The 26,808-nt window shown below is 44.7% G+C and overlaps 1 protein-coding gene and 2 long non-coding RNA genes across 5 annotated transcripts in view; 2 read left to right on the forward strand and 1 right to left on the reverse strand.

The window, feature by feature from the left end:
• Positions 1-26,808, reverse strand: part of CRACD (capping protein inhibiting regulator of actin dynamics) — a 224,706-nt gene that overhangs the window by 18,249 nt on the left and 179,649 nt on the right. The window contains exons 5-8 of one of the 2 annotated variants that reach the window (XM_025290025.3): positions 12,288-12,423; positions 4,715-4,879; positions 1,591-1,659; positions 21-203 (exon numbers count right to left, since the gene is read on the reverse strand). In XM_025290025.3, coding sequence (XP_025145810.1) covers positions 21-203; positions 1,591-1,659; positions 4,715-4,879; positions 12,288-12,423 — 553 coding nt within the window. The remainder of the gene's footprint in view (positions 1-20; positions 204-1,590; positions 1,660-4,714; positions 4,880-12,287; positions 12,424-26,808) is intronic. The other variant, XM_025290027.3, reaches the window with a different exon arrangement.
• LOC123334417 lies at positions 10,845-11,959 on the forward strand. Of its 2 annotated transcripts, none has more exons than XR_006552241.1 (3): positions 10,845-10,962; positions 11,469-11,575; positions 11,712-11,959. It is a non-coding gene; the product is annotated as an uncharacterized LOC123334417 (long non-coding RNA). The 2 variants fall into 2 exon arrangements; XR_006552242.1 differs by lacking the exon at positions 10,845-10,962 and adding an exon at positions 11,014-11,149.
• On the forward strand, positions 14,392-18,788 carry LOC123334416. Its single transcript, XR_006552240.1, has 3 exons — positions 14,392-14,487; positions 14,734-14,765; positions 18,651-18,788. It is a non-coding gene; the product is annotated as an uncharacterized LOC123334416 (long non-coding RNA).

Raw genomic sequence — 26,808 nt, forward strand, 5'->3', positions numbered from 1 at the left:
GTCTGCCAGGCCACACATACCCCGACAAGTCGCCTGTGCTTCCTTGACACCCTCTGGTTTTTTGGCTTAATGGACAGTTTGTGCTTGGCAGCACTGTTATCCAGTCGAGCGATGGCCAGGGGGATGGCATCCAGGTTGACACTTTCGATGGTGCCAGCAGAAGAAAGGTGCCTCTTGGGCCGGGACGGTTTAACTGGAGCAACCTACAGTGGAGATTGAAAATATGCAGTCAGTCCAGATGAGAGAAGAGCCTGCAGGGAATCTAGCATGGCGGCCCTTGTTAGAGTCTGCTCCTGGTCCAGCCTGGCCAGGAGATGCTGTCAAGCGCAGGGGGTTCATGGGCACAGTGAAGTGAGCACTGCTTTTAGAACCAAAAGACACTGAGCATTTGTTTTGCCAGTGATATCCGTATTAACTGGTAAAGGCCATTTAATCTCTCAGGGACTAATTTTCCTACTGTGAATAATATGTGGGTTAGATTAGATCGGGGGTCAGTAAGACATAGTCAGGGGTCCTGTCTGGGTAAAGTCTTGCTGGTACACAGCAACACCACTGCCCGTGGCTGCTTTTGTACTACAAAGAAGAGCGGAACAAAGGAGAGTCTGGTAGTTGCAACCTTATGGCCACAAGGCCTAAAATAAGCAGTAGTGTGCTAAGCCCTGGACAAGCTCATCGCTATGCTAACAACACTGTAACTCTAAGTGCCTTCCATTGCCACAGACGTGCACACACCTCAGCTCTTACTTTAGCCCCTTTGGAACAGGTTTCAATGGAATGCCGAAAAGTTAAAAACCAGAAATACACATAAGTGAAGAAATGTTTATTGAAAGAAGGAACAATAAGTTCTCCACCTAGGGCATAAGATGTGTTATCGGCAAAAATGCTTTGCCACAATCACGCCAGAGTCACAGGGCACTGGCGCACTGGAAGCGAAAAGGAGGAGGCCCCCAGGTGAGAACGTGAAGGGCAGTTCTTCAAAGGATGAACTGCAGAACCGCTTGCAGCTCTGTAACACAGGTATGTATGGTCACTTAAAAACCACAACCTGAGACCAATCGTAAACATTTAAGACGTGGATTCCATCCCCTGGCTGGGAATCCCCTAGAGGAGGAAATGGCAACCCCCTCCAGCATTCTTTCCTAGGAAATCTCATGGACAGAGGAGCCTGGCGGACTACAGCCCGTGAGCTCGCAAAACAGCTGGACATGACTTAGCGACTAAACAACAATAGAAGGATACTCTTTCCTTACAGGCTCTTCAACTTCAGGTATTCTTGAATGTTTTTTTCAATGGCTTACCAGTGCCTTGAAGTATTAATACATGAGGCTGTTAGGAAAACTACCGACACCTGAGACTCCAAACAGACTTGGCGAGAGCGTGGCAGTTTTTCAGAGCAGGGTTCAGTTCCAGCTATTGCATTGCCATGGAAACAGATGCCAACATCTACCACTGGTTGAACTTTGAAGGGATTTAAAGTAATAGATGAAGGCAGCATTTATGAATGGAAAAATGAGGCAGCAGCTCGCCCAACAAAAAGAAAAACACAAGTTAAACTAAGGAAGCTACGCACACAAGTTCAAATCACATTACCTTCTCTTCCATCTCACTTCTGGCTCCCGGCAGATTCAGAGGACTTGGGGAACTTGGCGTCTCACTGGACTGGAACGGCAGAGAGAGTGCTCAAGTCAAACGGGAGCACAGGAAGTCCTGGGCAAACGCAGCCAGCGTCTGTGTGGAGGGCCACCCCCTCCTCTGAGCAGAGGGTGCTGGCAGGTTCACGGTGGAGACTCTGCTCGTGTCTGGATTCCACCAGGGCTCCGGAGGCTCAGTATTCACTCCCCTCTCCCTAGAGTTCAATTCATTTCCCATCTGCGTAGGCTCCAAACTCAGTCCCTGATGTGTTTCCCCACTGCTGAGAGAATCAGGGACTGCCCTGTCGCCAGCCAGGCAGAACTCTGACCTCACAGCTTTCAGCCTGGCTGGCTGCCTTCCACCCCCTTCACCTGCCAGACCTCTTCTCCATGAGAAAGCAAGGGGGCCCTTCCAGTGGCACACACAGGCCTGTGCTGAGGAGGTAGGTGACCAGAGGAGGCGAGAAAACGTTGGCGGAAGGGAGGGAGGGAGAGAGGAAAAGAGAGAAGAGGAAGAAAAAGGCTAACGATTCACATCCCAGTCACCTTGCAGGTCCTGGGTATATCACGCATATCACGTCACGTGTGCCAGCTCTACCTGCTGTCTCCTGTCACCTGTGTTTACAAAAGGGTCTCACTGCCCCTTCCGGATCCAGAACATCATCTCGCCCTACCCCAGTCCATTTTCTGCACAACACTTAGAAGCATCTTTAGAAAACATAAAATCAGATTGTATCACTGCCCTACTGAAAATTACTCAGAGGGGAACTTCCCTGGTGGTCCAGTGGTTAGGACTCCACACTTTGGATACGGGGGTGTGTGGGTTCAATCCCTAGTCAGGGAACTAAGATCCTACATGCCTCATGGCACGGTCAAAAGGTAAAATAAGATACTAAGATAAAAATAATAAAAAATATGGGGAGGGAGGAGGGAGGAGGGTTCAGGATGGGGAACACATGTATACCTGTGGCGGATTCATTTTGATATTTGGCAAAACTAATACAATCTTGTAAAGTTTAAAAATAAAATTAAAAAAAATAATAATAATAATAAATAAATTCAAAAATTTCTCAGCAGTTTCCTATCACTTTCAAAACAATTCACCCCTTCTCCCGTGGTCTGAATGACCCAGTATCTACACTGTGATCCACAGCCGCCCTTCACCCTCATCCGCACTAGCCTGCTTTCTGTGCCTCCTTCAGGACAAACTGAGTTCCGTCTCTGGGTGTCTGTACTTGTTCTTCCTTGTGCCAAGAACACCCTCCACACCTTCTCAGGGCCATCTGACTTCCTTATCTAAAGAAGCAAACCCCTCTCCAACCACATTGCTCACTTTTGTATCACCCGGTTTCATTTTCTAGGCAGCATTTTTATTAATCCGAAATTGTGATATCTATTTGCTGAGTTGTTTGTTGTGAGGCGCTCCTCTCACGAGAATGTAAACTGCACTATGGCGGTCCTGGGTTTACACTGTGACCCCTCGGCTGAGGGGGCACCTGCTGAACAAACGACCCACCTTGTCCCCCAGCCCACTGTGCCTTGTGCTTATCAGATCCAGTGACAGGGAAGACAGTTGCTCTGGTCCAGAGGAATCCCTGAATCAAGGCTGATGGCTGATGTTCCTGCCCAGCACTCAAGAGACTGGAGATGAGGACTGTTGGACCAGCCAAGAGAGAGGGGCTCTGTGCCTGCTTCACCTACCACCCTCAGGTGTGGGCGCCAGGGGGCATCAGGGCCGAGCCCAGGCAGAGACAGACAGCAAAAGAGACTGTCATCTTTTATCTCCTTCCTTCTTTTGCTCTACAACGTGGAGAGCACTTATCTTTCTTACTATTCTTATGATGCATTAGCTGATAATTAGTATGACTTTTTCCAGGGGCACTTTAGTAACACCCAACATCATTTCAGGCACCGTGGTAGGCATAGCACAGAGAATGCTTTCTTGTAAGCATGGGAAGACTCAGAGCCTCAGCTAAGAACCACTCTCTATCTACCGGTAGGTAGGTAGGACTGTTTTTCCCATAAGAGGCCTTCCCTCCTTTTCCCATATGAGGCCCGAAGGCACTCCTGCTGCTGCTAAAGGGACTCTTATTTCAGGATCTGCTCAGAGTGCTTCTCTCAAAGTGTCAGAAGAATGGACTTCTCTGGGGATACAGTGCATAGGAATCTGCCCACCAATACAGGGGACATGCGTTTGATCCCTGCTCTGGGAAGATCCCATATGCTGTGGGCTAAGCCTGTACACCGCAACTGAGTCAGAGCCTTAGAGCCCACGATCCACAACTACTGAGCCTGCGTGCTGCAACTACTGAAGACCATGTGCCTACAGCCCATGCTCCACAACAGGAGAAGCTACCACAGTGAGAGGCCCTCGCACTGCAACGAAGAGTAGCCCATGCTCACCACTACTAGAGAAAGCCCACACACGGCAACAAAGACCTAGCACAATCATAACTAAACTAAAAAAATAAAAAGAGACAAAATTTAGATAGGATAGTGCTGGATCAACATGAATTTGCACACTTAGTAAACTTAAGCTGGTCGGTTTGATATATTCTATTCTTGTGCAGCACCTGCTTCATTCTTTTCTCATTTCACGTCAGTCCAGTTCCACAAGTAATTATTCAGTGCTCCTAAGCAAGCAGTGATGATATCCTGGGGAGACAGATGTGTAAGATCCAGTCTGTCCTCAAGGAGCTCAACAGTTTGCAGATGGAGAGCAAACAGTTACATGGCCACAGATGCAGAGCAAAGACGTGGAAGAAACACTCAGGATGCACAGTGATGGCAGAGAGGGGACAGTGCAGCTCAGGGGTGAGGGCAGCCCGAGTCTCCAAAGAGTTAAGCGGAAGACGCTGGGAAGAGGGAGTGCAAAGGGCACATCTCCCTCGCCTCCCCCTCTTCCCAGCGGGCCCCTCTGCAGCTCAAGGCACTTGTGCCAGAGGTGCTGGGCTACTCATCAGGAAAGCTTCTTCCACCTTACTCCCCACCCTGCAGACCCCGGGCTTACTGACGCCCCTGCCCACTGCCCAGCCTCCTCCCGGCCTTGTGAGCAATCAAGTCATTCCCTGGAGGAGCTTTACTTTGTTCTCGGTGTCTGAGAGGATGAGGTCTTGCTGAGTCACAACTTCCACAGGACTGGTGAGGAATGGGTCCTCTTCGAAGCGAGCCTCGCCACTGTCTGCCTTCTTCATGGGAATGGCGTTGGGTGGTGGCTGCCCAAACTTGATGTTCTTGCCCAACTGTCGCTGGAGAGAAACAAAAGAAGGACGTTCTGAAGCAGTGAAGCGGTTCACAATAACCACAGTCAGGTTCCCCAGCATAGCTAGCAGGCACTGAGGCATATTCTCTACGTGACTGGTTTCTAGACTAGACACCAAGCCAGAAACCCCTGACGCAGTCCTGTAATTACTGAGTCTCCTTCCCAGTATTTCCTTTTCTTTCCCACCTTCGAGCCATGAGCCTTTTCATCCAGCCACCTCTTTCATGGAGATGCCAACATTTCCAAGGGGGCTAGAGAGATCATATTTCTGATCAAAAAAGTTGGGTATGACAGAAATTTTTTGATTTTTGTCAAAAAATCAAAAGTCTTTCAAAGGCACACAAGTACTTGAAAGGTACAAAAATTATATAGAAAATAGTTTCATGAGCTGCAAGAACCACTGCGGGAAATCAAGACTGTTATGGCTGCACAAACAAAGGAACCCTCCAGCCCCTTTTGGACACATTCCCCTTGAATATTTATTTCATCTACCTTCCTCACCAGCCCCTAACTTGAACATCCTGTTTGGGTTACAGTGGGTACCACGGCCAAGAGGAAGAAGGCCCCAGGCCAAGAAATCTTTCCATGATTGATGCTAAACACACGGAAAAGATGAAAGCAATCTTGTTCTGCCACTAGGATGTCCTCTTTGCCTTGCTGCAGCTGCCCACTGTGACCACAGGCCAGAAGGAACACAGTGGATCAGAGGAGGCGGCTGGAGTAAGGGCCAGAAAGAGACTGATCACTGGTGGGAGGGAGCTGAATGGACGGTGGCAGGAGGGTAAAGGACAGAAATTAGGAAGAAAAAGAGTATTTAGAATTAAAAGCCGGATTAAAAAGGGAATTATTTTAAAATATATAAACAAAATAGTTTTTAATATGAGGCAAAATATTTAATGGGCTTGATAAATTAGATATAAAATATTTAATATGTACAGAAAATGAATGACATTGAGGAAGAAAAAGAGGTAAGCCGTGGTCATCTGAAAGAAGACTGTAATGAATCGAATATATTGTAGAAATTACTGCCTTTATCTACATCGGGGATTCTCAAGCTCGGCACGATTGACATTTGAGGCCAGATAATTCTTTGTTGTGGGGAGCTCTCCTGCGCATTATGGGATGATTAGCATCACCCCTGCCCTCTGGACACCAGACGACAGCAGCAACCCCTGTTCACTTCTGTCTGGACAACCAAAAAAATGCCTCCAGGTGTTGTCCAATGTCCCCTGGTGGGGAAGATCGCCTCTGGCTGAGAACTACTGCTCTAGACCTAGGTCTTTTATGATTCAAAAGAAAAAAAAAAAAAAAAAAACAAAACAAAACAGAATACATCATCTGATCTTTATCTTTAATGTGGCTAATATTTAATCCCACAAAGCTGCAAAAAGCCTTAGCAATCACATTATCGGAACCCCTAGTTTTACAAAAAAAGTCAAGATCCAGTGACTGGCCCAAGCTTATGGAATGAATGAGTGGTACCAAAGGGACCTGAATCCACGTCTTCTAAAACATATTCAGTGCTGTTTTCATTGTGCTCCACGGGTTCTCATAAATTTACACTAAGCTTCCCTCTTCTTACTGGGACAGAAAGAGAGGATCCGGCATTTTTACCACCTTACTGAAGGTGGCCTCCCTTGAGGAAAATGCCCCTTCTCTCTCTGAACTCAAGAGTATCAAATCCACCTTCACCCAACTCCCCCTCGGCTTTACATGGCGGACGGTGAAATTGCAGAGACATGAAAGAGATGAGCCCCAGGTCCCCTCCCTGCACCCCGGGCACCCCAGCATGCCAAGTCAGGAGCACAGAGAGACAAGGACTCAGATTTGATCTGCTGTATCTCAGCCTGAACCCGGCTCCCCCTGACACCACGGGGAGGGAGCACACATCCAAAGCCCAAGTTCAGCCAGTGAAGTACAGCTTTTACAGCCTAAAGGAGTTTCAGGGAGGAGAAGGCTGCAATAGGGTGTCTTCTAAAATGAGTTTAGCAGGAAGCAGCAGTTAGTGTCTACTCTAAGCAGATCAATAAGCAGGCACAGTTAGAACAGCCGATGGTGTTAGACAAGAGGACATGGTGTAACAAAGCCACAGGCCCTGTGGCACTCTTGCTGCCCTGTGGGAGACGCATGGGGGCCTGGGCAGGAGTGGCAGGAAGAGCTCCTGCATCCTAGTCACAGTCTGGGCAGGGGTTCCCTCTGGGACTCCCAGCCCAGCCTTTGGTTGACCAGTTATCTCTTCTCTAAGTGTGCTGGTAAAGAGCTAAAAACTTTTATCCAATCACCCTAGAATGAGACCTCCTGTGTCAGGGTCTGCCACCTACCAATGTTCTTGAATATCTAAAATGAGGGTATTTCTTCTACTCAGAATGGAAAGAATAATTCTTTAATGAGTTCCCCAGGAGACTAAGCTTAATACATTAATGCTCTTTCATTAGGATTTTGGCCACCATCACAAAAAGAATGAATGTGCTGATTTTTTCGTTTGTTTTTGTTAGAGCCCTTTTTAGAACACTGATGTCAAGTTCACATTACTTATATTGAAATAAACGCCGAAGATGGGATGGTTATTGTGGCTACCAAAGGAAAATGAAAGAGAAAATGGGGGGGGGGCGATATTAGATGTGATAAGAACAGATGAAATAAGGTACGTGGGACAAAACTGGGGAAATGGAGAGCATGACGTTAAGAAACAAAGTTGAGAGTTAAAGTGGAAAATTGAGAGGAGGGTGCAGGGGGCAGACAGGAGGCCCAGGGAGGAGAATCTGCAGCCCTGATGGCAGGTACAACAGCTGAAGGGGGCAGGATGGGGGAGATTGGAAAGGAGGGAGAGGGAGAGAGAGGGAGGGAATGAGAATGTGTGTGTATCTGAGGGTTGATTTATGTTGCGGATATGTTCATCCTGGCAAAAGAAACACAATGCTGTTGCCTTTGAGAATAACAATGAGCATCTCCATAAAGTAGCTGATTTAAAATTCCTCCAGAGAAAACAAATCCAGGCTGCTGGTTAGGGAGCTTGGGAGGAGGGCGAGGGAAGGAGGAGGGGAGGACCCAGGTCATGCAAAAAGTGACGGCCACCATCCAGGGACAGGAAGGCAGCCGCTCTGTCCAGACAAAGGACTGTCCTCGCAGACACACCCTGCAGTGGTCACAGGCCAGGGCAGGGCTGCAGGGCCAAGGCCATGGTGACTGAGCCTCAGGCTCTCAAGGCCAAGGCTCTTGTACCTGATCTGTGGTTCCTGCTCCAAATGTTTCCTTTGGCTGACTCAGAGGGGACGGGACTGCTGGACACTTTGTCTGACTTTTTGACAACTAAAAGATGACTGCCAAAACCTATCTGCCATCTCAGATGTCGAACGAATTGAATACAGGGATAAATATGGCTTTTTGGTGACTTTTATTCTGCCCACTACTCAGGCATTGTCATGGGAAGAACTGTGATGCAAGCAGTCACTCAAAACCAGACCGTTAAGATGCGCTTGCCCTTAAGCTTCCAGGGAAATAAACTATTACCACTCCTTCCATCTATGGGCAGATGTATTTTAATAAATATGTATATTTTTACATATCCATGGATTCTTTATATGCACTGAGATAATAACCAGAAGGGAGAGTGGAACCTCTGTGCCTAAACTGAGTCTGTGTTACCGATGGCAATGAATAGAGTTACTGTTAGACTGGAATGTGAGCTAAAGGGGCAATATTTTATTCATTCAAATTTGGCCATTTGGCTGTAAAATGGAATGCTGGAGAATGATATTATAGGAATGCACATCTATATTTATGAGGCTCTTTTCCTATGGTGTAGAAATTCCAAGCACATCATATTCTGTAGCTCTCACACTGCCAATTTAGATTTCCCCAGATTTTTCATAGCCATCTTTCATACTACGACTATAAGAACAAGGCAGAGAGAAAATAAAATTGCTGTCTTCTCGAGCGAACTCCAGATACTCCCATAGTTAAAATGAATTTAAGAGAATAAGCAAAATCAAACACACACAGATTTAAAGACATCTGCTCTGTGCAGAAGTGGAGAAGAGCAGGTATTTATCCTTTGTGTCGACAGCAGCACGAGGTGCTCAAATCCTCAAAGGTAAGACACTTTGGCATTTTAAAGTGAAATCCAGCCTGGCAGGAGACAGCAGCTACTGAAGACAGAGGTTCTTCCTCCTGAGCTAAACAGTCCGTGGACTAATAGACTAAGCATTTTCCGACAAAGCTCTGGCATTATTCTAAAAATCACCTGCGGGCTTGGACTGTGATATTCCTGATTCCTATCATCAGTAGGTGCATACATACTTCACAGCCTGGTTTGCTCTGAAATAAACAGGCACCTCCCTGATATGTGCTCTGGGAGCATCAAGGTCATTGGAGTCCAATGCATTGCAGTGCAAAGCTTACAAAGCCACTCCGTGCTCTAGCAGATGAACAGTGACTTTCTATAAATGGCAGATTTTAAGAACTGGAGGGGCTCTTCAGATCATCCATCACATGCATCCTCTTGTTTTCCAGATGAGGAATATGAGGGTCAGAGAGCTTTAATGATTTGTCCTGAGGCCACAAAGCCAGGTGATGGCAGAGGCCTGTCAGGCATTTTTTATTTCACTTTCTGGCCATAGAACAACTGACTGTTATGTACAGGGTCCTCAAAAAGGACACCACTGTCATTTCTGTCCCTTATAACTATCCTGTATATTAAAATTGTTCTATGCACATGCATTATCTTTATACTCAGGGAAAAAAAGGTAATTTTTCTTTTAAAGGTTCAATTGCTTGCTACAGAAATTTTGGCAGGTGGTAGATTCACAGTGTTCAGGAAAGAGTAGGCTTATTTATGCTCTATTCAGTCATTCTGTACTCAGCAGACGGATACTAACCATTACTGGTACAACCTAGGACAGTTCTGGCTGAGATGACTATATGTGGACACTAGGGGGCAACCTTTCCAAATGCAGTCATTACAGGCACAGCTCTGGTTTCCATGGGCTGGGAAGTTTCTTGAGCCAGAAAAAAAAGAACAAACACGTTTTTGGGTTTTTTTTTTTTTTTTTTTTTTTTATGGCATTCCAGTAGAAATCTCATTTCAAAAGAATGTCTTAATAATGGTGGCAAATTAGCTTGCTAGGACATTTACTGTCAAATAGGTGTTATCCACTACTCTCTTTTTAAAATAAACATACACACATACACAAAGACAATTCCAGACATAAAAAACATACATGCGTCTGACATAAATAAACACCCTCATTCCATGCTGGAGTCTACGAGGGGGTAGTCTTTTATGCTGCTTACTAAGCATCAATACCAGCATAACGTTTTTATGGAAAAATGCAAAGCATTCATGCAAGTTAATAAGTTAACTACTATTTCTATGACTTACCAGGAACATACTGCTTAGTCGACTGAAAAATAAAGCACAGTCTTTTGGGAGTGATACAGTGATATCTTATGGCACTCCAAAAATCACATTTGCTATGATAAGGGTCCCCATTTCCCTCCTTGAAAAGCAAAAGTCTCTTATTATATTGTTTCAAAACATAGCATTAGAGCTGTAAGGAAGCTTATGCATATCCATGCAGCAGAAGCAAAATTAGGCAGACCTCATGTGAGTACATGTCGTCCAGAGGACAGCGTTCAATTAGACAGCTATTCTGTTTCCCTCACATTTCTCCTCCTGCATTAACAGAACTGTTGCTTCAGAGAAGTTAGTTGTTTTACATTTTATTAATTATGAAATCAGATTCCTTAAACTTATGCCTTACATCATTAACACAAACACATATTTCTACTGAGTTTCTACGTTTTCAATATTGCAGAATTATCTATTTTTTACAACTCCAAATCCACTTCATGGAGTGGTGCTGGCATGAGGTGTGGTATTACACAGGTGCTACCGTTAAAGACAACAGACTATTACCTAATTTTAAAGAACTCCTTGAAAGCCCTTGTGAAATACAGTTGGTTTGTAGGCTGAGACCTGCAGGTCACTCCCCTTAGAAAGGGACTATTATGAGGGTTCATTACTTCTTAGGAATAATATCCAGGAGCCAGAAACTTCAAGAAGGAAAGGTAAGGAGGAGGGGGGTGGGGTCAAGGTTTTCTTCGGCCATCACTGCCCTTTCCTCTTCTCCATCTGAAGAGAAGTGACTAAGGCTAACTTTCCTTTCTGAGTCTATAAAATGTGTAGCAGTACGGCCAGCAAGAACCAAGAACGGGAGCTAGTCAAGATGTGCTGGAATTTGAAGGAAGTTCCTAGGTTAGTTCTGAGGGCAGGACTATGGCATTGGGCAGTGAGGGGGTAGGTATAAAGATCTAGGCAAGTCTGGGTGTGGTTCCAGGGTGATGGCTGTTTCCCAGCTGCCATATGCTATATTTAGCTGAGTACATGTGGAATATGTAACCAAACACAGGTCACAAAATACATAGCTTAATATTCAGTAGAAACAAGAATATTTCAAGCAAGTAGAAAACTCTGAGTACCATGCTTCATCATGTCAATAGCTACTCAAGCCAGCTGTCTCCTTTGTTATTTTTTTGCTTGGTTCATTCATTCATTTGTTCATTCACTGTTGCAGACTTACAAACAGATGGAAACCAGCACACTAGAGTCCCCTGTACACAGTCTGGATCGCCTCCAAGCAACCCAAGCTCAGAGAAGTGCTTGCTTAGGCACTTCTGCCGGGTGAGTGAGTTCTACTGAGCACTCAGGCAAACCTATGTTGTCAGACTGCAGGGGTCTTCGCTCCCCTTGCTTTTCCTGGATTTCCCATTATTTCAATCTCACTCAGTGAAGAATTATTTTATCTTCATTATTAAAGGAGTTACCACCTGAGTCAGTTTTATGGAGGAAAACTGCCCACCTCTGCAGCGCAAACAGGAGGGAAGTGGAAAAGCTTCACAGCGTCCCTCTGGGACAGGATGGCTCGGGGAAGCCAGGGTCAGAAACACAACAGAACCCGTGACAGCCATTCACTGTCCAAGCACAGAGACTCAGAGAGGGTGCGTCTGCTGTGCATGCCTCCAGCCAACAGTCAACCCTGCACTCAGGCATTACGGCCAACACTCAGTGGAAAGGAGTGCTCTCCTCCCACCCAAGTTCTGCAGCTTCTCTAGGGTACCTGTCTTCATTAACTCCAGTTAAAAATGAGGAAACACCTTGAGAGAAAAGGAGACGGGGTGTTCTGAAGGTGGGTACAACACGACAGTGTACCTCTCATGGGTGCACAGAAGCTTCCAGAGAACTAAGCCAGGTTTGAGAAAGCAAACATTCTCACCGGGAGTTACCCCTGGACTTCCCAATCCATGACTCAAGGCCAAGCCAGGGACCTTTCCCACTTCCCTCCATGGCTGCCCCCCTCCCCCTTCCTATGCCTCTGACCTTCAAGCTGTCTTACCTGAAGAGTTTTGACTTTGCCCAGGATGTTGTCCTGTGACATTGCTTGAACTGTCTGCTCACTTTCTGCTCCCCCATCAGGGATAAAAATACTGTCATGGGAAAATGCCCGGGTTCCCATAGAATAGTTGAAGGACCTGGAATGCAAATCATGTGCTTCATTTTATTAGGATGATAAGACTTCTTTTGGCAATTCCATCATCTCCTGTTTCTCCTGATTCAGGGGACTCCACCCACGTCCCCAATCTCACTCAGAAAGCGCTTCCAGCCCGCTGTCCTCTTCTGCGAGGGGTCAGCCAAGTAGCTGGGCAGACAGAAGTGTCCCTTGGGAATAAGAGAGCATGTCTCCTACACAGCATGTTTTAGAGCCACTCACTGGGAGAACTCTGTGTACTTGCTACCTGTTTGTGGAGGACCCAGGACAGAAAGCACTGCAGAAATTTTAGCTGCAGGAGCCCTTTTCCTGATGAGCTGTCAAGTATGTCAAGCAGTCCTTTTTAAGCAACATGAAGATCTCGAAGTATGAGGCAAGAATTTCTCTCTCTCAGATTTTAATCACATTGGGAAGAAAAATACGTACATCTAAAACAAAGACTTGATGAGGACTGGAACTGCTGATGGGCACTATCGGAATAAAGAGTCTCTCTGTTGAGACTCCTCAGGAATTCAGAGGGGTGGGGGCACATGTGCTAAGGAGACTCTTAAATGGGCATTCTGCATTGGGCAGCTTATCAGTGGTAGGTTCCTAACAATAAGAACACTTCACTTGAAAGGCTGGACTTCAGAGGAATTCTAGACTTCTAACCTGACTGTGAGGTATAGGTTGGGTGAACTGCAGGAAGAGGGGGCAGCAGATGCCAACTGTTCCTCACTTGATCTGGGAAATTAAGCTATTTCTGGGAAGGAATACACAAGGACAAAATCACACACTTTCTGTAAGGTAAGACAGGCACACTTCCACAATGCCAGGCACACAGGCAGCTATCCCAGAGCTGAGAGCTCTACTTCTTCCTCTCCCCTCCCCCACAGAAAGGGGTCCCATCAGGAGGTTTTATTAGTGATCAAGGGCAGGAAAGAAGAGCCAGTACTGGGGGAAAGGGGTCTCTGGCTGGTACCTCTGAGCTGAATTACAGAAAAGCTGCAGGCAGGGTCCTGACCAAGTTTCTTGGGAAGACTGAGTACCAAATTATATCATCAAATTGGCCAAATTACCAGCAGTATGATAACAAAACATGAAGTTTAGAGACAAAAGACTTGGACATAAGCCTCCTGGCTGTGTGATAATAAAAACAATAATAACCACCAATTGCGACTTTGATGAAAACACTGTGCTGAAAGCTTTACTTTAGTGATCTCATCACCAATTTATTGTTGCAAATAAAACTCAGGGGGTAAATAGCCTTATATGGTAGTGCTAGCGGTAAAGAATCTGGCTGGCAATGCAGGAGACACAAGAGACTCAGGTTCGATTCCTGGGTCAGGAAGATCCCCTGGAGTAGGAAATGGCAACCCACTCTGGTGTTTTTGCCTGGAGAATCCCATGGACAGAGGAGCCTGGTGGGCTACAGTTCATGGGGTCACAAAGATTTGGACACTAGTGAAGCGACTTAGTACACAAGTAGGCAAAGTCACCTAAATAGAAGCTGTAGCATGAGAAACTAGAGAAGGCAGTGGCACCCCACTCCACTACTCTTGCCTGGAAAATCCATGGACGGAGGAGCCTGGTAGGCTGCAGTCCATGGGGTTGCTAGGAGTCGGACACGACTGAGCGACTTCACTTTCACTTTTCACTTTCATGCATTGGAGAAGGAAATGGCAACCCACTCCAGTGTTCTTGCCTGGAGAATCCCAGGGACAGCGGAGCCTGGTGGGCTGCCGTCTATGGGGTCGCACAGAGTCGGACACGACTGAAGTGACTTAGCAGCAGCAGCATGAGAAACAGGATTCAGAACAGCTGACGTCTATGGGGTCGCACAGGGTCGGACACAACTGAAGCGACTTAGCAGCAGCAGCAGCATGAGAAACAGGATTCAGAACAGCTGAACACAATCCCAGGCCAGGCAGCTGAAGTGTTTTAAAGTGGTAGAAGGTCTCTAGTATTCCTTCTCTTGGGCGGAGCAGTGGGAGAGGAATACAGGATGCCAATGTCATGTGGGCTGGAATATGGGAAGGCTGGAGATACTGAATAGCTGGAATAATCGGTAAGCCTTCGGCTACATAGCACGACACTGTGGAGTAGCAACCCACTTTATGAAATATGAGGCATTGTTTTAGAATATGAATACAAGAGGAAATTAAATGTGTCATTATGTCCTCGTTCCTCAGAAACTTTGTGACCTATGCTACAAAATGAACTTCCAAATTCACCCAAAGATGCTAGGAATTAAAATTTCATTCAAAGTTATGGAATCAAACCTTTTAATATCCTGTCTAAATTTTTTTCTCAGATTCCCTGGCTAGGATTCAGATGAAAGAAGAGGTAACGAACTTCATTTTCTACACAGTGTTTTTACAAATGGCTTATGTATACACAGAGGCTCTCAGATATTCTTACAAACACATATATGCACAAGTCCACTTTAGATGCTTAATAAATGTTTACTAATGTCTCACAGTTATATGCACTTAACAGGCCGACACTGGAAGGCCAAGTTCTCCTCCAGTTTCCAAGTCAATCTTCTGGCTGAATCATAACATTTTTTTTTTTTTTTTAATGTGGACCATTTTTAAAGTCTTTATTGAATTTGTTACAATATTGCTTCTGTTTAATGTTTTGGTGTTTTGGCCTTGAGGCATGTAGGATCTTAGCTCCTGACCAGGGATGAACACACACTCCCTACACATTGGAAGGCAAGTCTTAACCACTGGGCAGCCAGGGAAGTCCTTGAATCATGAAGTTTAACTCTCAGCTCCAATTCTTTTTTTCCAGGAAAACTAAGAACTAACAGTTTCCTGCTCTTCTGTGTTTGTCCCAAATGTCCCTTGCTGCTAGCCAGGATTTAATGTCCCCACATTCCCCACTTCTAGATGATCTTATTGCAAAATAGAGAAAATGAACAGTAATAGGAGGAGGAGTAATTATACTAGTGTAGTCAAAGTAGTAACATTAATACTGGCTAAATTTTATTGGGCACTTGCTATGTCCCCTCCATATGTGATAACTTCTTTAACATAACATCTCAATCCTTGTGATATACACTATTTAAAGCTTATGTGGTAGGAACTATTATTAAGCCCATTTATAGATGAGGAAACTGTGGCTGAAGACAGTGAGTGACTTGCCATAAATTAAATGACTGTATATATGTGAACCTGTTTCTGGCCTGTGTTCTACTGGTCTATTTGTCTGTTTTTATAGCAACAGTCCCATGCTGTCTTAGTTACTATAGCTTTTTTCTCACAGCCCCCCCCAAATTCTTTATTTATTTTTGGTTGCTCTGGGTCTTCGTTGCTGTGTGTGGGCTTTCTCTAGTTGTGGCGAGTGGACACTACTCTTCACTGCAGCGTGCAGGCTTCTCACTTCAGTGGCATCTCCCAAGGGCTCCAGAGCACGTGGGTTTCAGTAGCTGCGGCACAAAAGGGCTTAGGTGCTCTACGGCATTTGGGATCTTTCCAGACCAGGGGTTGAACCGGTGTCTCCTGCAGTGCCAGGTGGATTCTCACCCACTGTACCACCAGGGAAGTCTTACAGCTGTTTCATGAGTCTTGGTATCTAGCAGTTTATGTTCTCCAGCTTTGTTTTTTTCCCCAGGTGGCTATACTTATCTCTGCATTTCTACATAAACTTACATATACACAGACACACACACACTCTTAACACTCCTAGGATTGCTTCTGTGATGGCATCTGTAAATAAACTGATTTATTTACTGGATCTGTAAATAAACTCTGAGGATAACTCATATCTTTACAGCAGTCATTCTTTTCATACATGAACACTGGATATCCCTTCATTTATCTAGATCCTCTTTACTTTCTCTCCATAAAGTTTTGTAGTTTTCTGCATAGAGGTCTTTTACATATTTTCATAGATTTAGTCCTACATATATGATGTTTCTGAATCTACTGTAAATGGTATAGTTTAAAATGTTTATTTTTCTAATTGTTTATTGGCAGAGTATTAAAGTATCACCTGGTTATTGATTATTGACATCATAATTAGGCTTAACTAAATTTATTTATTAATCATAGTAATGTGATTGTTGATTCTTTTGGATTTCCTATGTATACAATCATTTTATCTGTGACAAAAGACAGCTTTATTTGTTTGTTTTCTTTCTTTCTTCTTTTTCGGCCACACCATGGTTTGTGGGAGCCTTGTTTTGTGACTGGGGATTAAACCTGGGCCCCTTACTGTGGAAGCACAGAGTCCACCACGGGACCATCAGGGAATTACCCTATTTGTCCATTTTTCAATCTCCCTCTTCCTTCCTTCCTTCCATACTGCAATTAGCTAGGATCTTCATAGGAACTTAAACAGAAGTGGTGATGGTAGACTTTATCATGTTCCCAAACTGACCAAAAAAGCGTTCAATATTTTTCCATAAATTATGAGGTTAGCTAGGCTTCTCAGATGGTGCCAGTGGTAAAGAACCCACCTGCCAATGCAGGAGACATAAGAGACGTGGGTTTGATCCCTGGATTGGGAAGACCCCTTGGAGGAGGGCACGGAAACCCACTCCAGTGTTCTTGCCTGGAGAATCCCCATGGACAGAGAAGCTGGTGTCCTATGGTCCACTGGGTAGCAAGGAGTCAGATATGACTGAAGTGATTTAGCTATAGAATTTCTGTTATATTATTGTTTCTTTGAAAAGACTTCCCTGGTGGCTCAGATGGTAAAGCGTCTGTCTACAATGTCGGAGACCTGGGTTCGAGTCCTGGGTTGGGAAGATCCCCTGGAGAAGGAAATGGCAATCCACTCTAGTACTATTGCCTGGAAAATCCCATGGACAGAGGAGCCTGGTAGGCTACAGTCTATGGGGTCGCAAAGAGTCAGACACGACTGAGCGACTTCACTTTCACTTTTTCTTTGAAAAGATAGGCAATCTGTCTCTTACAACTGATTTTAAGATTTTCCTTTGTCTTTGGTTTTCTCAGTTATTATCTGTTGTGGCTAGGTGTGAATTTCTTCTGATTTATCTAGCTCAGGTACATAATACTCCTTAAACCCATGGCTTGGCGTCTTTCCTCACTTTGGGAAAATTCTCAGCCATTGTTTCTTCAAATACTGCTTCTGCCCCATTTGTCCCTATTCTTCCTCTGATTCTGCAATGTTAGCCCTTTACAATATAAGTCATGTCTTTCATGGTCTTTTCTGTATTCATCATTCTTTTTAATCAATATGATTCAGTCTGGATTTTTCTACTGACCTAACTTTCAGCTCATTAATGTTCTCTTTAGCGGTGTTCAGTCTGCTGTTAAAACTACCTACTGAGTTCTTACTCTCAGTAGCAGTTTTCAGACCTAGAATTTCTATTTGATTCTTTTTAATAGATTCCAGTTGTCTCGTGAAATTATCCATCTTGTCAACTATTTTACTGAATATATTAATCACAATTATTTGAAAAGCTCTGTCTGAAAAAGCAATATTTTAGTCCCTTTGGGTCTTTTTTTTTTTTGCTGTACAGCATGCAAGATCTTAGTTCCCAGACCAGGAATCAAACCTGGGCCCTCTGAGGTAGAAGCAGTGTCCTAACCACTGGACCACCAAAAAAATCCCTTTTTAAGAAAAAATATTTATTTTTATTTATTTGGCTTGGGTCTATTTCTATTTTCTTATTTTCCTCATAGTCTGTTTCTTAAATGCCTGGAAATTTTTTATTGAATTAACACATATGCATGAAAAATTGTAAAGGCTGGGTACTCTCCTTCCAGAGAGGATTTGCTGGTTCCTCTAGCAAGCAGTGAAGGAGTAGATCACATCAATCCAATCAGGATGATCCAGTGATTAGCAACCTTTGTAAGGCTCAGGCTACCTCTGCTTTGTCCTTGCTTCTAGCATATAGGCCTCCTGGAGTCTCAGATAAAAACCTGGGTTATTATATGTAAAACAGATGACCAGTGCAAGTTCAATGCATGAAGCAGGGCACTCACAGCCGGTGCTCTGGGACAATCCAGAGGGATGGGGTGGGGAGGGAGATGGGAGGGGGGTTCAGGATGGGGGAACACATGTACACACATGGCTGATTCATGTTGATGTATGGCAAAGGCCACCACAATATTGTAAAGTAGTTATCCTTCAATTAAAATAAATTAATTAATTAAAAAAAACAACAAATGGGTTATTTCCTAAAAGTCCTTCTCCTTGTTAGGTTGGTGAGTCTTGAAACTGTGTACAAAACCCCTGTGTCCTTGTCTTTTGAAGGAAAATGCTGATTCAAGAGTTAATGACTGGGGACTTTCCTGGTGGCACAGTGGACAAGAATCCACCTGCCAATGCAGGAGACAGTTTTGATCCCTGGTTCAGGAAGATTCCAAACATCACAGAGCAACTAAGCCCTTGGATCACAACTACTGAGCCCAAACTTTAGGACCCGCAAGTTGCAACCACCGAGCCCATGCGCTGCGACTACTGAAGCCCATGCCTAGAGCCTGTGCACTGCAGCGATAGAAGCCGCTGCAAGGAGAAGCCCACGCGCTTCAACGAAGAGCAGACCCCGCTCGCTGCAGTTAAAGAAAGGCTCCGCAAATCAACAAAGACCCAATGCAGCCAAAAATAAAATAAATAATAAAAATTATTTTAAAAAGAAAGAAAAAATTGAGTAAAATTATACTAAAAAAGAGTTAATGACTGGGATATGTGAAGACGTAGAAACAAAGAACAGCCGTTGGACTAGGAAACTGATAACAATTTAGACTAAAATTCTGCCACATAGCAGAATCATCGAACTTACGGTTCCTTGAAAGATACAGATAAAGGTCTGACACACATTCCTAAGTTGTTTTTTATAGGAAGCAGAAGACAATGGCATCCCACTCCAGTACTTTTGCCTGGAAAATCCCATGGACGGAGGAGCCTGGTGGGCTACAGTCCATGGGGTCGCTAGAGTCGGACACGACTGAGCGACTTCACTTTCACTTTTCACTTTCATGCATTGGAGAAGGGAATGGCAACCCACTCCAGTGTTCTTGCCTGGAGAATCCCAGGGACGGTGGAGCCTGGTGGGCTGCCGTCTATGGGGTCGCACAGAGTCGGACACGACTGAAGCAACTTAGCAGCAGTAGCAGCAGCAGACCCCCTCCAGATGAAAACTGCTGACCACAAGAACACAGATCCTAGACTGGTTGAAACCAGAAGGTTGATGAAGCTTGAAACTCCACCTTGACGCCAACCAATCAGAGAATTTCTATGAACTGATCATGCCCTGCTCCTTGAACACTATAAAACTCCTCACTACCTGCTCCAGGGTGGTTAAACAGTCTTAAGAGCATTAGCCCACTGTGGCCCCCTCTGCCTGGCAAAGCAATAAAAGCTCCTTTCTATATCACCCAAAACTCTGTCTCCATGTTTCTATGTGGCACCAGTGAACAGAGGCTGAGTTTTGGCAACAATCTCAAACTACAATTTTTGTCTTTCCAGCACCAAAGATTGCCAAAAATTCTGCTGTTTTTCAGCCTTCATTCTTGTGCAGCTTTACCAACAAATGCCTCAAAAGGAAAACTGTTACTTAGATTTAGGTTTCATTCTGGGCTTCTCTCCTCTTGGGGAATTTAGTCCCTCAAGTCCAGTCTCAAACTCTAATTTTTGTGTTCCCAGCCCCATGAGTTTGCCTACAGCTCTTCTGCCTTCTCTTCCTCTTGGTGGCCACCCTGAACATTTCTGGTCTCTTGGCCTATACTCAAGAGTCAATAATGCCCACTGGAAAGAAGCAATATGCAGAAAGTATGGCTCAATTCAGTGGATCTCCCTTCTCTCCAGGATCTCATTGCTCAAGTCTGGGCCCCAGCAGCAATCTGACACCTTCAAACAGACATCCCTGTTAGAATATTTTATTTGTATTTTCAGTTGTTTTGGTGAGAAGACTGATTTGTTATAAGCTACTTCATCACAGCCAAAAGTGAAAGAACTAATTTTTTTTTTTTTTTTTTTTTGATATTTACTAAGTTTCTACACACGTCAGAATCTGTTTTTTGATATGGCCATTCCTGTTATGAGAATTACTTTACTTTTTCTGTTATACACATTAGTTTATTTTGCCTTTTCGTATGATAATTCCAAAATTTAACTTGAGGATAAACACAGAAGCAGCTGTGACATAAAAGGAAAGAGTCACTTGGCAATGCCCTGAGTCCTCCAGTGCTGGTATCCAGCCTCCCAGAACACTAGCAGGAAGACAATACCTACTTTTTAAAGTGATGAAAAACATTTGTACCTTTCTCTTATATCTGTTTTTGTGCCTTTTTTAAAGCCCTGAGAAGAAACGGCAGAGGAGAATGGTCACTGATTTATTAGTAACACTAATGAACACTCTCTTCTAGATAATTCACTTTACATAACATGAGTTTAACATTACATCCTTGGCAATTTGTGTAACTTTAGATCTTTGGTAATCATGGTTACCAATTTTGTCTCCAAACAACTCTACAATGCAGATTATTTTCTTTTCTCTGAAGAGGAAGCTGACACAAAGAGTGGGTAAGAATGTTGTCCAAAGTTCCAGATTTTGAGACAGGGCTGGAGTGGAAACTGAATAGCCCACGTGCAGAGATCTCAGCTTGAAACTATGTTCTAATGAACAAAGAGCTCGGTGGGATCTTTGTCCTTAACCAGCTGGGAACTATGAATTACGTGATTAGGAGGTGGAGGGGCAATTTACCACAAATTGCACCTTAGCCAAGTTCATCTGGACTTCTTTATTCTTGACATTTACAGATCTTTCACGATTGATTGCAAAGTAGGCCAGTTCTCCCCTTTCTGTTTATTAAGAGTGAGCCAAGAGGCAAGGGGTCTCTGCGCCTCCATGCTGCAACTTATCCTCGGAGTATCTGTTCAAATGGAAGAAATGGGACCTGCTGTGGCCAACTTCTCTTGTGATGCTTAGAATACCTAGCATTCTCTTGATCAACTGTGAGATGTATAAAGACCTCTAAAACTCCCCAGATTTTTAACTTCTAACTGAAAGATTATCAGTACAGTCATTTAACAGTCATCTTAATTTAAGCAAGATCTGAAGTCAAATGTAAAGCACATGGGGGAAAAGCAAACTCTAGAGGACAGGAAGAGAGGCCCACTTGGGAAATTTAGAACAACACTGGGCCCTGAGGAACTGTTTTCATAAGCTTAGAGAAGAATCACTGAGCCATGACTTACAGACGCCACAAAAATGGTCCCTTTGGACTTGGAGGTCCAAAGAGCAGAGAAGTTCCTGGGGCCTTATAGAAAGAAAGGATTCACAACTCTCATTTCTAGATTTCTGTTCTGGTTTTTTTGTTGTTGTCATTGATAATATTGTTATTTGCAGAGAGACTGGGATTCCAAACATCTATCAGAAGCTTCTAATCAGTTCATGGAGACCACTATTCATCTTTCTCCTCAACGTCTTACTGACTCGTTTGGTTATCCTTCCAAAGGCAGAGACAGTAGAATGGCCTGAGACTACTCTTTGGGCCTTAACAATCAGTTTTTAAAAAAAACGATTTATTTTTTTGGCTTTGTCGGGTTAGTTGAATCATGCAGGTTCTTTCCAGCATATGGACTCTCCAGTTGCAGTGCAGGAGGATTTCAGTAGTTGTGGCGTGCAGGCTTAGTTGCTCTGTGGCATGTGGGATCTTAGCTCTCCGACTGGACATCAAACCCATGTCCCCTGCATTGCAAGGCAAATTTTATACACTGAAATACCAGGGAAGTCCCAATAATCACTTTTAATAACTCACTCCAATACTGTACTCTCTTCTACCCACCTGTCTCCAGCTACACTAGTGGACCCCGTTGCTGCAATTTAGTCGCTAAGTTGTGTCAGACTCTTGCAACCCTATGGACTGTAGCCCGCCAGGCTCCTCTATCCATGGGACTTCCCAGGCAAGAATACTGGAGTGGGTTGTCATTTCCTTCTCCAGGGGATCTTCTTGACCCAGGGATTGAACTGGTGTTTCCTGCACTGGCAGGCGGATTCTTTACCACTGAGCCACCAGGGAAGCTTACTACTTGGACTGATACTACAGTGGACCCTACTACTTGGCTAGCCCATTGTCTACAAATTTGACACAAACAAAAGCAAACTTATCAGGCGTTTCCCACAAAATTCCAATCTTTCCTATTTCTTTGTTACTATCATCCCATAGGTTCTGTGCTACAATATTTTGTCAGTGAAGTCAGATCCAGGTTAGGGGAAAGGTATTGTACCAAAGGCCTTAATGAGTAACATTATCTGCCCTTTCACAGGTAGAAATCCTTCAAAAATAATATCAAAATCAATGAGTAAGACTGCAGATCCTGAGCTCCGGGACCCATTTAAACCTGCACTGGATCACGGCTGTGCCTGGAGTCCTGCAGAGTTCCTCGCCCCATCTCCAGCGAGTCCCTAATGGAAACCAGCACCAGGAGAGAGAGCTGAGACCCAGGGCGGCAGCAGTCCTCGCCAGCCAGCAGTCTCTGCTGACTCTGTGATCATCAAGGCATGACTTGTCCTTTTGGACAAAGAAGCTGAGGACCGGAAGGTAAAGAGAGAGGCTTTATCAAGACAGAACTGAAGGATTCCCTGGTGGTCCAGTGGCTAGGACTCAGTGCTCCCAACACAGGGGGTCCGGATTTGGCTCTGGTCGGGGAACTAGATCCTACATGCTGCAATTACAAGAACCCAAATGCTGCAAGGAACATCAAAGATATCCTATGTGCTGCAACTAAGATGCATCACAGCCAAATACATTTCTTTTTTAAAAAGAACTGAAACCAGGAGGGACAGTGACAATAATGTTCACTAGCCCTTCAACTGCCCTTTGCAGATCCTCTGCTTATTTCCTGTAATACGACTGACATCTGTAAATGATCTCCAACTGAAGTCTCCTCCGATTCCACCTCCTCTCAAACCTGACATTCATCTTTAAGCAGTTAATTCGCCAGCTCAGAAACCTCTAGCAGTTCCTTTTTGCCAAATTCTACCAGATGAAGCTGCAGTGGCTGCCTGGCACTTAAGGCTCTTCATGACGGCATTTAGGGACCCTTAAGCACGCTGGTTTTCTGAAGCAGAGGCCCTGCAAGCAGGGATTTAGTACTCAGACTGAAGCCAGTGTCCTCCCTATGAAACCTGGTTCTCCCACTTACAGCTGTGTGGCCTTGGGCATGTCACTAAACCTCCAGGGTCATCGGTTTCCTTATCTGTAAATGAGGATGATAATATGACCTACTTCATGAAGCTTAGGGCTTCCCTGGTGGTTTAGATGGTAAAGAATCTGCCTGCAATGTGGGAGACCTAGGTTCAATCCCTGGGCTGGGAAGACCCCCTGGAGAAGGGAAAGGCTACCCACTCCAGTATTCTGGCCTGGAGAATCCCATGGACAGAGGAGCCTGGTGGGCTACAGTCCATGAGTTCACAAAGAGTCAGACACGACTGAGTAAGCACAGTACATGGGGCTTATTTAGGATTAAATGAGCTACCATAGGCAAAAACCTTAGAGTAATGTGTTTACATAAATATTACCTGTTATTATCAAGTGTTACCCCACTTCAAACATCCAGAAATGCAAACCCAACCATTCAGTCCCCCAAATACCCTCTCTTGGCTCCATCACTGCATGGGCTCTTCCTCCCCATGACTGACTGCCCAGTGCCAATCTCTCAGTACAGGTCCTACTTATCCTTCACGGTCCAACTGACACCTTATCAATCCCACACAGCCTTGCCTGTTTTGCTGGAAGAAGGGGATCTTTTCTCCCTCAGAAAGCCCTATGCATGCACTTCTCGTTACATACATGTTTATGTTATGGTTACTAAAATCATGCCTTAAATGAGAAGGAAAACAAAAGTGCTTTCGCACTGTAAGATGTATCATTATATTTTCACTACAGCACTTGGAGTTGCATGAGGGTAGGAATCATAACTGTTATCTTTGTTTCTCCCATGAAAGTGTGAAAGTGTTAGCTGCTCAGTCGTGTCCGACTCTTTGCGACCCCATGGACTATAGCTCTGCCAGGCTCCTCTGTCCATGGAATTCTCCAGGCCAGAATACTGGAGTGGGTAGCCATTCCCTTCTCCAGGGGATCTTCCTGACCCAGGGATCGAACCTGGGTCTTCTGCACTGCAGGCGGACTCTTTAGCCCAAGTGCCACAACTACCAAAGCCTTAGTGCCTAGAGCCTGTGCTCTGCAATGAGAGAAGTCTCCGCAATGAGAAGCCCATGCACCACAGTGAAGAGTAGCCCCCGCCTGCCATAACTAGAGAAAGCCTGTGTGCAGCAAGGAAGGTGCAGCCACAGATACATAAATAATTTAAAAAAGAAATTTCTGAGATGAAAACAGGAATGTATATTTTAAGCAAATTCTATTTTCCTATTTTTTCAATTTTAAAAATATTTAAAGATCCATTTTTAAATGCATTGTCCGAAGTTTAGAGCCCATGCTCCACAAGAGAATAGCCTCTGCCCGCAGCAACGAAGACCTAGTGCAGCCAGAAATTAAAATAATAATGATAATAAATAAATTAATTAGGAAAAGAAAAGCTACAAGATGAACAGTGAGGGCTCAAAGGACAACCAAAGTTAGAGTGAAAGCCTGGAGAAAGACAGCGGTGAAGAGAGCTCTAGAGGTCAAGGCATCAGGAACCACAGCAGCTGTCCCAGCCCCCCACCCCCCTACACCCCCTCCCCCCCCTCAAAGAGCCCAGTTACAGCCTGCTCTCCTGGTTGTGTCTTTACTTCCTGGATCCACCTGCCCAGTCAAAGCCCTAGGAGACAAAGGCTGATTGGCCGGGCCAGATCACATGTTCAGGCTAGGCTTCAGCAGGAGGGCAAGTAGAAGATCCCGGCCTTTTGGCTTCTGACCTAGGAAGCAGGCACCAAGTTCTGTCAGAAGGGCACACAGCAAAACTGATTTCCTGAAAGGAAATTTGGGTGCTGTGGAGAAGGAGAACCAGAAGCTAATAGATGAATGACCCAAACCAGCCACCACACTATGCTTTGGGATCCCCTTTTGATTCTTGTCTCTCATTCAGCCCATCCATACAGACCAGTCATTTGAACAGCTAGCTCTCTGGTGTTCGGATTCCACTTGTCCTCCAAGAGGCTGCCTTTCTTCTCCATGGCACATGCTGTGGCCTGAGAGCAAAGGATGCCACACCCCATGCTCCTGGATGTCCACACCTAGCTCCAGTGCCCTATGCCCATGCCTCTCTGCAGAAGTGGCAGAGATCAGATAGAGGGTGCATGATGGGCCTGTGGCCTGGAGCTTAAGCCCTAGAAAGGGACAGTAGAGAGAGAAGGTGAGAAGGAAAATAAAACGAAGTTATCCCTTAGACATACTATTGCATCCCTCACCCACTGGGCAGTGAGTGCTAAGGAGCACAGGGAGGAGTCAAGCAGAGCCATCTCCATTTTAAGTTGTGTTGTCTGGAAGTACTGCTTCCAGTGGGGTCTGGTGTGAAAGGAACAATGAAACGGGAGAGAAAGTTTGCTGGTGGAGGTGTTTGGGGGTAAAAGTCCCCTCGTGAATAAAATGTGACACAAGACAGGGATGATCTCCTTTTTTGTTCCTGGTTTGTGTCATCTGCATGTGACAGCTGGAACAGAGGCAGCCACATTGGAGCCATGAGGAAATAAGCCTGGGGATAGCCATACTCCCTGAAAATGCCAGAGAAGAAAAGGAATCAAACTGGATCTTGATTATGTTGCTAGGTTGCTGCATCAATGGTCCTTGGAACATGGAAAGTCATCTAGACTATCAGGAATCAGATAATATACTTCATTACCATTGCAGAAAGATACCAGTAGATGTGTTTTCTGTTAACTCATAATGCCTGACACAGTCTTCTAGCCACTACTCTAAACTCTGGGCACATCTAAGACCCACTGACATCACCTAACCTTGGAGTAAGAGCCTACAGAGGGAAATTCTCCCCACCCAAAAAAGGAGAAGGCTTTCTGCAGCTGCACAGTTAACACATGTCTCAGGCCAGCCCTCCTACTCCTTCTCCTTTGTCTTTTTTGGACAAGCATCATGTAATTTGGGACCATAGATATTGGGTAATTATCATGGCAATGATTAGGGATTCACTTCAGGAATAAGGAAATATAATTATAGTTCAATTGCAGCTTGTTTCCATGACAACAGGGGCAATTGTAATTGATCAGCACTTTTCTTCCTAAACAGAGCCGTGCGTCTCATTTAAATGAAATGCTGAAGAGCAATTAACTATCATCATCAAACAAACTAGAGTTGCTGGAAGAGACTGAAGTCAGATTACATTTTGTGTGACATCTTGGAGACTCATCCTGGACTCTGACATTCTATGAAAATACACAGTTCTCAATGGGCTAAAGGGTACCGAATCACCTATAATTACAGGAGAAATAGGATATGTCATAAAAAATTCA

This window comes from Bubalus bubalis, chromosome 7 (assembly GCF_019923935.1).
Source record: "Bubalus bubalis isolate 160015118507 breed Murrah chromosome 7, NDDB_SH_1, whole genome shotgun sequence".
Classification (NCBI taxonomy): domain Eukaryota; kingdom Metazoa; phylum Chordata; class Mammalia; order Artiodactyla; family Bovidae; genus Bubalus; species Bubalus bubalis.